Raw genomic sequence first — 12,372 nt, forward strand, 5'->3', positions numbered from 1 at the left:
AAGCTAGCATGGCTAATTATGTCCCTACGAAGTAGTGTGTTTGCTGTTTCCATTAAGAGGACCGGGTTATCACTATGTTGTTGGTTAAAGAGCATGAATTCTCGCCATTTCTTTTGTAGAAAGGCCGAAAAATCAGGATCAGTCACTAAATGGGATGGGAGTCTCCATTGACATAGAGATGGAGCAACTCGGTGCCCCATCATCCCTACAACCGAACAGTGATCAGAGATGGTTAACGTTTCAATGACTGCACTAGAGAATCTAGAAAATAGACTCTGAGATAAGGAGATAGTCTATGCGGGAATGAGTGGGGTGTGCTCGTGCAACATGAGTAAATTCCCGTTCTCCCGGATGGTGCAGCATTTTGAGATGTTTGCAAAGGAAGTTAGGTCCTTTATATTCACTGATTTGATGGCCCACTCTCGGTGGCAGTCAATCGAGCATCTGGTCTACTGCAAAGTTAAAGATCCCCCCCTCCCCCCACCCCCCCAATTACAATAGGGTGCTCTACCATTGAGGATAATAAACCCAGGAGTCCTGTATAAAAAGTATGATTATAGGAATTAGGGGCATAAATGTAGGCTAGTACCATCGGGGACCCCCTGTAGAAGACCCCTGAGAATCACATATCTACCTTGTGGGTCCGCTACTGTTTCCTGGACTTTGAAGAAAACAGACCTGTGAATGAGAATCGCTACCCCTCTAATTTTAGATGTTCCTGTGGCATAATGTACCTGTGCAACTCATTTCTTCCTTAATTTTTTGCTTCCTCCTGGAGAAGATGAGTCTCCTGAAGGAAAACTATTTTGGCGTGAAGGCGGTTTAGCTTAGTAAGCACCTTCTCCCTTTTGATCGGGGTACCTAATCCAGCCACATTCCAGGTCACTACCTCTGTTCCCATTTTACTAGGGCCATAGAGATATGTCACATGTGTATCTAGATCCCCACACCAGAGGTCCCCTGTCATCATTGTAAATAAATCAGTTCCCAAGAGTTCCCCAAGCAGACAATCAAGGACAAGTGCACAATGAAATATAACAGTAATCCCCCTCAAAACTAGACGCAAACCCATTATGAGATCCTCTGTAAATACCCCACCCCTCCCTCCCCCTTCCCCAAACTACTGACCAACATCCACCCTCCACTCAAATGAAGCAGGGACAGGACTTGGTTCATGGTTGAGAATGACCTTCCAATCCCCACTCATCAATTATGATCCCTCTAACACGGCGATGAAAAACACATGTGCAGGCTACCACCCCTGTACCCCACAAACAATAACAAGAAAAAGGATTGAAAACATCCCAGAACTGTAACTTTTAGGACCCCTCAAAACAATGACCTCAGCACAATGAAGCAGAGGAATCCGAGAAGTTGGTTTAAAAAAAAAAAAAAATCCCTTTGTAATTCTGGGTTTGTGAAAAGACTCCCAACTTTCCAGCCATGCGTGAGGCCACTAATAAAGCCAGGTCCTAATGATAACCCCCTACAACTTGTAAGGGAAGAACGAGAGAAAAATCGCAGCATGTTCCAGCAATACAAACTGCACCGCCGAAGGGCAAAAACAGAGTCCCACTCATTGAAGAAAAAACCTGTTGCGCTAAGATCTTGAGGAGAATCAAGTCTGTGCAGCATGCTCAGCGCATTGTAGGCCCTGCACGTACTCCCTCGCCTCCGTGGCCGATGTAAAATTCCTGGTTGTGCCTTGGTGTGAAATCCTCAGCCGGGCCGGGAACATCAGCGCAAAGCGAATTTTCTTATTAAAGAGGTCGTGCAGACGCCCGTGAATTCCTTTCTCAAGATAGTGACTCTCAGGGGAAAAATCTTGGAACATGAGGATGTGTTGCGTTTCATAAAAGAACTCCCTTGCCTTCCTATAGTATTGTAGAACTAGCGATTTAAGGGCAAAATGTAGGAATTGAGCGATTATTACCAGAGGACGGCGCATTGTATCTCCTTCAGGCTGGGACGCAAGTCTATGTGCCTGTTCAAGGAGGCCTCCAGATGGGGAAGCAAGAGATGGAATGATACTGAGCAGCCAAGCCTCTAGTGACCAAGATAGATACGCATCCAACAGCGATACACTGAAAATGACAAACCTTAAGTTGTTCCAGCGGGAACGATTTTCCAGGTCGTCTATTTTCTCATCACGGAGTTTGGCCATTGTTTCTAGCTCCCCGACACGCCGTTCTAGTGCGCCTATATAGTCTTTGGCGAGCGAGACGCGTCCTTCCACCCTCTCCACTCAGAAATCAATTTTAGTAAATGAGGCCCTTACATCCGCTACTTGGTCTGATAGTTGATGCAGGCGTATGTCCAAGGCTGATACGGCTTGAGATATTTTCTCTTCTAGAGTCCTCCGGTGGACCTTCCCCCCACCATGTGTGCGGCAGCCATTTTTGGATCCAGGGCCTTTACTTTCTCCTCGTCTGTCTTCACTGAGCGAGAGGCCATGTGTCATCCAAACAACCCTCTCTGGCAGGACCCCTGCGCCCCAAGCGAGGATGGTATTAAAAAATTAACGGGTCGGCAGGAAATGCACGATGGTGTAGGATTTCTCTGGGGTGGTAGCCGGAGCTCAGGTTAAGCTGCTACTACTGAGCCCACCACATCACGTGATCTCAAATTGCCTTTTAATGACTGCTCTTGTTTGACAACGAGTTGGAGAACCTGGCCGGTAAGTGGAGTGAATCTCTAGTTGCTCGTTTGCCGGAGGATAGGAGACAGGCGCAGCACCTCCTTATCATGAGAGGTCGTGCTGCAGGATCCAGGTGTTTGTGACAGAAGAGGCGCAGGCTCGAGTTGTGGATCCACCCTTACCTCCCAAAGTAGGTTTGCCGACCCACTTTCAGGAACATGAGATAGGGGACATCTCTCTGTGTCTCTCTATCTCTATCAGAAAGGGATGGAGTTCACATCGGACCAGTGAGTCTTGGAGGTGATACGAGAAGGATATGCGCTGGAATTTCGCAGTATTCCTCGGGAAGTGTTCATGGTGTCCCCTTGCCACTCCCCGCAGAAGAAGCGGGCAGTGGCATTTATGCTTCAAAGGCTCCTCAGACTGAGGGCTGTGGTTCCAGTGCCCATGTCTCAAAGTATGGGGTGCTGTTCCATTTATTTGGTTGTTCCTGAGAAGGAGAGATCCTTTCATCCCCTCCTGGATCTTAAGAGGGTCAACCGTCATTTGAAGATGACTCATTTTCGCTTGGAAACCTTACACTCTGTAATAATGGCAGTGCAGTTGGGGAATTTGACTTCTCTGGATCTGTCAGAGGCTTACCTTCATATTCCCATCCGATTGGAGCACCAACACTTTCTACGCTTCAGTGTTGGGGCACCAATATCTGTTTTGGGCACTGCCCTTTGGTCTAACCACCGCTCCCAGAACATGTTCAAGGGATATGGTGGTCGTAACGATGGCCTTGTGAAGAGAAGAAATCCTGGTGCACCCATATTTGCTCGACTGATTGTTTTGAGCCAAGTCTCTGGAAGACAGCCTCCTGGTGAATCTCAAGATGATCTCTTTATTGCGGGAGTTTGATTAGGGTGGTAAACTGACCAAGAGCAATCTTCAGCCATCCAAGTCATGGATTCACCACAGGCCAGGACAAAGTTTTCCTACTGGAAGTTTGGATTCAGACATTGATATCTCAAGTGCATCAGTTGGTGAACACCATGTGCCCGACAGTGTGGCCCTACCTACAGGTACTCAACCTGTTGGCGGCAACCTTGTAAGTAGTGCCATGGGTGAGGGCGCATATGTGTTCTATTCAGCTCTCTGCTGTCTCATTGAAGCCAGCAGTCTCAGGACTATGCGGTTCGGCTCAGTTTGCCGACGGAAATCTGCTCCCTCCTCCAGGGGTGATTGCAGGAGGATCATCTGAAGAAGGGAGTTCCCTTCTCTCCGACCTGGTTGATACTTACGATAGATGTGAATCTCCACGGTGGGGTAGGGGGGGGGCTCACTGTCAAGAATTGACTGCCCAAGGGTGTTGGAGTGCCAAAGAGTCCTGTTGGAACATCAGTTGCCTGGAAGCCTGAGCGGTACAGCTAGCATGCTTGCAGTTCAACCACAGACTGTGGGATCCAGCAGTTCGCATGTCGGGCATCGCAATAATGGTGACATATATCAATCACAGGGAGGAACCAAGTGGCCAGTGTTGTAGGAAATAGACCAGCTTATGGTATGGGCGGAAGATCATCTACAGATCTCGGCCTTTCATGTTGCAAGAAGAGACAACATGGGAGTGGAGTTTCTAAGCAGGGAGTGTCTGGACCCAGGAGAGTGGGTGTTATCAGAGAGGCATTTCAGCTGACTGGGGATAACTGGGGCCTTCTGTTCCTAGACCTGCTGGCGACTTCTCGCAATGCAATGGTTCCTCTATTCTACAGTCACAGGAGAGATCTGTGGTCCCTGGGAAAATATGCTCTCATACAGGTCTAGCCAGAAGACAGATTGCTTTATGCCTCTCCTCCGTGGCCCTTGCTTGCCAGGATAATTTGCAAGATTGAAGTCCACAGGGGACTAGTACTCCTGGTGGCACCGGACTGGCCCAGGCATCCATGGTATGCAAATTTGCAGACTCCTGGTTGAGGCCTCCCTTCACCTTCTGCTGCACATGGATTTGTTACAGCAGAGACCGGTTATTCACGAGAATCCATTTCTGTTCTGTCCAACAGGCGAGCCCTCTCAAGGGCTAAACCGTAAAAGTGTGGTTATTCCTCTGTGGTGATTGCCATCTTACTCCACGCTCTCAAGTTCTCCACTTCCTTGGCTTATGTGCAGGTTTGGAGAGTTTTTGAGGCCTGGTGTGAGGAGCATGGTGTTCTTCGTTCAGTTAAAATCCAACTCATTCTGGATTTTTTTTTTTTTTTTTTTAAAGGGTGGGTTGAATAAAGGATTGACCCTTAATTCCTTGAAGGTGTAGATTGCAGCTCTTACCTGTTTCAGGGGTCAGGTGTATGGTGGTTCATTGTTGTCTCACCCTGATGCAATTCGTTTTTTGAAGGGAATGAAGCACCTTAGGCCCTCCCATAAGGTTACCGGTTCCTTTGTGGAGTCTTAACTTGCTGCTGGAATTTTTAGCGGGCCCTACGTTCTGACCGCTGCATAGCCTTTCTTTGTGGTTGTTGACCCTGAAGACTGTTCCTGGTGACCATATGTTCAGCGCATCGAATTTCTGAGCTGCAGGCCTTGTTTTGCTAGGAGAGCCATTCCTTTGGGTGTCTTCAGGGGGCATTACAGTTGCGTACTATTCCATCCTTCTTGCCCAAGGTAGTCTCAGACTTTCATTTGAATCAGTCCATCGCTTTGCCGTCACTGGATAAGGTCAGGGATGCAGAGGAGTATCGCCCCTTGCGCTCCTTGGATGTCAAGAGATTTTTCGTGTGGTGTCTGGAGGTTTCTGAACCTTTTCGAAAGACAGATCACCTGTTTGCTGTCTATGAAAGGGAGTAAGCAGAGCACCCTGGCTGGATTTAGGAGGTAGTCATGGCCGCGTATGTGGATGCTGAAAAGCCGTTGCCTACTCAGGTTAGGGCTCATTCCACTAGGGCTCAGGCAGTGTCATGGGTGGAGGTTAGTTTGATGTCTCCCATCAATATGTGCCAAGCTGCGACGTAGTGGTCCTCTCACACATTTTCCAGGTTTTATCATCTGGATGTGCAGGCTCGGAAGGATGCAGCCTTTGCACGTGCAGTGTTGACTGGACCTCAGGCAGCTTCTCACCCTGTTTGAGAGTAGCTTTGGTACATCCCACTGGTCCTGAGTCCATCTGTCTACATGCTAGGAGAAATTACTTACCTGATAATTTCATTTTCCTTAATGTAGACAGACGGACTCAGCTTCCCGCCCTCAGCTGCCGTGTGAGTACGTCAATAGTCCTCCTATGGGGATAAGGATCCCAAGGGCTTACTTCTAAGTATTCATTCAGTCTTTAGCTTGGGGGTACCTAGAATCTTATGTGAGTTCAGTGTTTTGTTGTTTGAGTACAGTTATGGCTGCCTGTTTTTAATCTTGTTTTAATCGAGTTTTTTTGCTAGTCCACAGTTGCTTTTGAAGAGAATACTGGCAGGCTGGGGTCAATGCAAGGCTATATATACTGTGACGTCAGCTTGCTCAGTTTGCATCTGCTGGCAGGGGAGCATAAACCCACTGGTCCTGAGTCTATCTGTGTACACTAAGGAAAATGAAATTATCAAGTAAGTAATTTCTCCAATACAGTAGTAACCATTGAGTTCATTCAAATAAAAAAGATCACACAAAATATGATGAAGTGTTATTTAGATAATTAATTTAAACAAAATAAGACCTCAGTTCATGAGAACTCCTCATATCGACTGGATCGGGGTGGCAGAGTTGAGCCCAGATAGGTGCCAGGGATCTAGGAGGCTGAATATCTGGCAACGGCCATGCTAGTGTTGGTGACTGACTCTTTAGATTATTACAGAATTTTATGGTTATACATGGAAAGGAAGGGATGCTGGGGTTGGGCTAAATGTTCATGCTCATATGCATAGAAACGTGGCAGCAAAAAAAGATCATATGGCCTGTCTAATCTGCTCATCCATCCAACTAATTTAGCTTTCACTTTCTCAGACATCCCCCTATATTATCCTATGCTTTCTTGAATTCAGATTCTGTTTTTCTTTCCACCACCTCCACTGGGAGGTTATTTCATGCATCTACCACCCCCTCTGTAAAGAACTATTTCCTAGGATTACTCCGTTCACCTTCATCCCATGACCCCTGATCCTAGAACCTCCTTTCCATTGAAAGAGATTAATCTCCTATGCATGGAAACCTTAGAGGTATTTAAATATTTCTATCATATCTCCCCATCTTGCCTTTCCTCAAGGGTGTACCTGTTTAGATCTTTGTCTATCCCCGTTTACTTTAGAAGGAAGATCACAGACTGTTTTAGTAGTCTCCCTCTGGAACTATTCCAACCACTTTTTATATCCATTTGAAGGGGGCAGTCTCCATGCAGTATTCCACATGAGGTTTCACCAGGGACCTATACAGGGGCAATATCGCCTCCCTTTTTCTGCTGACCATTCCTCTCCCTGTGCAGCCAAGCATCTTTCTGGCTTTTGCCATTGCTTTATCAACCTTAAGATCATCAGATACAGTCACCTCCAGATCCCACTCTTCTGTTAAGCTTAAAAGAATTTCACCCCCAATACTGTACCTCTCCCTTGGGTTCTTGCTGCTTAAAGGCATAGCTCTGCATTTTTTAGCATTACATTTTTGCTGCCAGACCCTAGATCATTCCTCGAGTTTCGCTAGATCCCTCCTCATATTTTTCACACCTTCCTAGCTGTGATTTTGGTATTATCAACAAAAAGTCAAGCCTTTCCCGACAATCCTGCAATGTTGCTCATGAAAATGTTGAAAAGAATCTGTCCAAGGACCCATCCCTGTGGCACACCACTAATAATGCCCCCCCACCCCATGAGAAAAAGGGGGTGTGATAAAAGTTAAAATTAGATCTTTTTTTTCTGGGCAGGTGATAAAAACTAACTCTCATTTTGCTTGTTCTGAAGCATCTGTACACAGCGGAAGAATACAAAGCTATCCAGAATGCTTTGCGGCAGAAGCTGGGCCCAGAATACATTAGCAGCAGGCAGGCCGGAGGAGGACAAAAGGTATGAGCTCCTAGGAAAGCTTTGAGAGAACCAGGAGATTAGACCGGAATTTCTTGGTGAAATGCAGTCTGGAGCTGGATGATTAATTACTCCTACATCTGGAAAATACAGAAAAACAGCTTCTACAGATCCAGCATCCAGTTCTGAGCTACAGCAATGATTTTTCAACTCATATATGTGGAATATGAACATTTGACTTGTAGTACGAGTAAACCTTTTTTTGTTTTTAATATAGTGCACAGGTTTCCCCCTCAGATTTTCATTTCCTCTCTTTCCTTTTATAGAGTCAAAGTTAAATAGTTCTCTGTGTCCAGTGCTGTCTTACTATTAACTGCAGCTTGATCTAGCCAGGCTTATGAGTTAATGTCAAAGCTGTACATAGAAGCAAGGGTAGAGAAGGAGAGAGACAACTATTTTTCCCAGGACAGCAAATGATGACCAGCGAAAGAGCTGCAAGTGAAGGTTGCTCCGCTTCTTATGGCTAAAGCATTTGTAGCTATTTCTCTGATTTGTATAAACTGGTTGGATCTGCTCTGTGTGTGTGTGTATATGTGCATGCTTGAGAGGGAACATGAAATAAATGGGAAATGGGGTAGCCTCTATTGAGATCTTTCTGGAACGGAGTATGGCAAGAAGAAGCCAAACAGTGAAACAGCAATAACAAAAAAAAATGTTCACTCTGATATTGGTTTGCTCTGTCTCCTTATTGCTGCTTCCTTTAGAAAGCAGTGGCACACTACATATGCTCATATTTCTCAGATACCCCATGCAAATATTTTTGTGGAAAGTACATGATGGTTTAATATTATTCATTAAACTACCATATTTTTCACTCCATAAGACGCACTTAGGGGTAGATTTTAAAAGAAGCGCGATCAGCCTACTTTTGCTTGCGCATCAGACTCAAGCAAAAGTACGCTGGATTTTAGTAGATACGCGCGGAGCCGCGCGTATCCACTAAAATCCCTGGATCGGCGCGCGCAAGGCTATTGATTTTGTATAGCCGGCGCGCGCCGAGCCGAGCCGCGCTGCCTAACCCGTTCCCTCCAAGGCCGCTCCGAAATCGGAGCGGCCTCGGAGGGAACTTTCCTTTGCCCTCCCCTCACCTTCCCTTCCCTTCCCCTACCTAACCCACCCGCCCGGCCCTGTCTAAACCCCCCCCTTACCTTTGTCGGGGGATTTACGCCTCCCGGAGGGAGACGTAAATCCCCGCGCGCCAGCGGGCCTCCTGCGCGCAGGGCCGCGACCTGGGGGCGGGTACGGAGGGCGCGGCCACGCCCCCGGACCGCCCCGGGCCGTAGCCACGCCCCCGTACCCGCCCCCGAAACGCCGCAACGACCGGGCCCGCCCCCGACACGCCCCCGACACGCCCCCCTCCGAAAACCCCGGACGTACGCGAGTCCCGGGGTCTGCGCGCGCCGGTAGGCCTATGTAAAATAGGCTTACCGGCGCGCAGGGCCCTGCTCGCGTAAATCCGGGCGGATTTACGCGAGCAGGGCTCTTAAAATCCGCCCCTTAGGATTCAGAGCGGGAAAATTAAAAAAAAAAAAGAAAATGTGCTAAACCGGCTCTGTTCCCTGGCATCTGTGCATCCTATGGAGCAAATTAGGGTAGGGCATAAAATGTTTTTTTTTTCTCTGTACATACCCAGATCAGTCCAGACACCTGGGTTTTACCTCCCCTCTAGCAGATGGAGACAAGTTTTTCAAAACAACCCTGCCATATATACCAAGGTGCCACCCACAGTCCCTCAGTCTTACTCTGTCTCCAGCAGATGGCGGAGGTGCAAAACCCACAGTCTCTTCTGATTTAAAAAAAAAAAAAAAGTTAGGAATAGTTAGCTAGTTAGGGGCTTCTGTTCATTTATTTGTTTAAAAAAAAAAAAAGACGTAGGAAGACTCGTGGAGAAGGCCTGTCAGTCTCCCTGATCGAGGCAGCTGCAGAAGAGGGTTGTGGGCCCTGTCACGGTGGATTAGCAGTATTGGGGTGATAGTGGGGAGCCTGGCTCACACACCCAGACAGGAGCAAGAGCTGTCCAGAACCAAGGACAGCGTAGGGGCAGGTTTGCATTCTAAAAAAAAAACAAACCAAAAAAAACGTTTTGCAGTGCCGACTCTCCGGTACTACCCCCCCCCCCCCAACCTGCATCGTTGTCTTTCTTTTTTGCTGCATTTTTAGCAGCGCATTGTGCTCTTCGGTTTTCCCGGGCCTGATCATGCCTCGGGGCTCCTCCTGCCGCATGTGTGGCTCGTTGCGCGGTCATCTCTTGCGCGAAGGCCTTTGCGCTCCCTGCTTGCAAGGTGGTGAAGGACCCTACGTTCCTCCTCGAAGGTCTGATTCGCACCCCGCAGTCGACCACACGATCCCGGGCAGGTCATCCCGAGTCAGCTGCGCTGTTCCCGATGAGCGCAGGAACGGTGGCCAATTTGGGATTGCTGCAGGCAGTAGCGCGAAACGCGGGGGGAGGAGATTTTACCCCCTGCGCTGTCTGCACAGCACATGCCTTCGGGGGGGGGCGCCCCTATGGCTCCAGCCACTCCTTTAAATGAGGATAGCCTGAGGGGGCTACAGATTCCTCATCGGATTATCTTTTTCTTCTGAATTTGTGCTGCTGATGCACAAGGCTTTTAAAGCCAAAAAGACTGGGAGACAGGCTGCGGAGAAGCTTTTGTTCCCACCATCACATAAAGGTACCGACAGCGCTCCGGATCCAAATGGGAGGCGGAGCCACCTAAGTGTAAAAGATCTTTGCGTATGGGACCGGTTGAGACTGACACGGACTCCTCTCCGCCAGGGACTCCAGATCCTCAGTCCCAGCCCGTGTGGGGGGCAGACGGAGACCCTGACCCCCAGCCCAATTTAATCCGGAGTGGTCCAGTGCTGGAAGGAGATGATCCGAAGGTGGTTCGTCTCTTTAAGAAAGAGGAGTTGAACCCGCTTATCCCAGTCATTCTGAGGGAGTTAGGATTGGAAGCCCCGCCAGCGGTGTCGTGGTTGGGGGCGATGGATCCGGTATTACTGGTTCTCAGGGGTCCCGCAGTTCTTTCCTTTTCATTTCTCGGCAACGGACCTTCTCTTTCAAGAGTGGGACACTCCAGATTTGGGGTTGAAAGTCAGTAAGGCGATGAACAAGCTATATCCTCTGCCAGAGGAGGCTTTAGATCTGCTGAGAGTTCCGAAGGTGGATTCAGCAGTGTCTGAGGTCACCAAGAAGTCCACTATACCGGTTACAGGAGCGCCGGCCCTCAAGGACTTGCAGAACAGAAAGTTGGAGTTGCAGCTCAAGAAGGTGTTTGAGATGTCCGTGCTAGGGGTCCGTGCAGCGATGTGCAGGAATTTCGCACTGCGTGTGGGTCTTCGCTGGGCCCAGCAACTCCAAGCCAATTCTGACCTCTCTGAGGGGAGAGGCTAGCCAGGTGAACCAGCTGGAGGCGGTCATTGCGTATAGCGCGGATGCTCTCTACGACCTGCTACACACGTCAGCCAGATCCATGGTGTCTGCTGTTTCCGCGCGTCTGCTTCTCTGGCTACGGAATTGGGCTGCAGATACTTCGTCCAAGGCTCATCTCGGTTCCCTTCCTTTTAAAGGAAAGTTGTTGTTCGGTAAGGAATTGGAGGATATGATCCAATCTCTGGGAGAGAACAAGGTTCATAAACTACCGGAGGATAGGCCCCGGTCCAGGGGATCATTTACAACTCTCTCGGTTCCGTGGCATCAGGGTCCTCCTTTCGTCCCAGTTCCAACAGATAACAGTCATGTCCTCGGTCCTTTTGAGGCAGACGTTTCGGCAGGCCAGATAACACCCCATCAACGGTGGTGGCTAAGGCCTCCCAATGAGATACTACCAGTCCAACCCTCGGTATCCATCATCCACCAAGTTCCAAGCATGGGAGCCAGTCTATCGCTCTTCTTCAAGGAATGGACCAAATTAATGTCTGACCAGTGGGACCTCACAGTGATAAGTCAAGGTTACGCTTTAGATTTTATTCGGCGTCCTCGGGATAAGTTCCTGATCTCTCCCTATGCGTACAGAGAAAAGCGGGAGGCAGTGCAAGGAACGCTTCAGCGCCTGCTGGCCTTGGGGGCTATAACGCTGGTTCTGCCTGTGGATCTACGCAGGGGACGCTACTCCATTTACTTCATAGTCCCAAAAAAGGAAGGAACTTTCTGCCCATTCTTAGATCTCAAGAGTCAATCGATGTCTTCGGGTACTGCGTTTTCAGATGGAGACTCTTCGGTCCATCATCACCTCTGTACGACAAGGCGAGTTCCTAGCATCTCTGGATCTCACGGAAGCGTATCTCCATATCGGCATCTGGTCGTCTCATCAGAGATTCCTAAGATTCTGCATTCTGGAAAAACATTATCAGTTTCGTGCTCTGCCTTTCAGACTAGCTACCCCTCCCAGAAGGTTCACCAAGGTGATGGTGGTGGTTGCAGCGCAACTCCGGAGGGAAGGCTTGCTAGTGCTCCCCTACCTGGATGTTCGGCTGATTCGGGCGAAGTCAGAGGCTTTGTATCACGCAGCTATCCGCAGGGTGCTACAGCTCTTGAGATCCCTCAGCTGGGTGGTCAACCTTGCCAAGAGTAGTCTAGTTCCCTCACAGTCTCTGGAGTTCCTGGGAGCTCTGTTCGACATAGTGCTGGGGAGAGTGTTCCTCACCACAGATCGGATAGTCAGGCTTCAGGGACAGGTGAAGGACCAGATGTCCATGCAGATGCCC

At 48.7% G+C, this 12,372-nt stretch overlaps 1 protein-coding gene across 9 annotated transcripts in view; it reads left to right on the forward strand.

Annotated features, from left to right (window-relative positions):
- The window catches only part of RAD52 (RAD52 homolog, DNA repair protein), a 95,914-nt gene that overhangs the window by 14,807 nt on the left and 68,735 nt on the right, over positions 1-12,372 (forward strand). For 6 of the 9 annotated variants that reach the window (XM_029599923.1, XM_029599925.1, XM_029599927.1 and 3 more), the window contains exon 3: positions 7,546-7,647. The exons of the other annotated variants lie outside the window; for them this stretch is intronic. In XM_029599923.1, the coding sequence (XP_029455783.1) occupies positions 7,546-7,647 (102 nt within the window). The remainder of the gene's footprint in view (positions 1-7,545; positions 7,648-12,372) is intronic. 9 annotated transcript variants of the gene reach the window in all.

The sequence above is a fragment of the Rhinatrema bivittatum genome, chromosome 4 (assembly GCF_901001135.1).
Source record: "Rhinatrema bivittatum chromosome 4, aRhiBiv1.1, whole genome shotgun sequence".
Lineage (NCBI taxonomy): Eukaryota > Metazoa > Chordata > Amphibia > Gymnophiona > Rhinatrematidae > Rhinatrema > Rhinatrema bivittatum.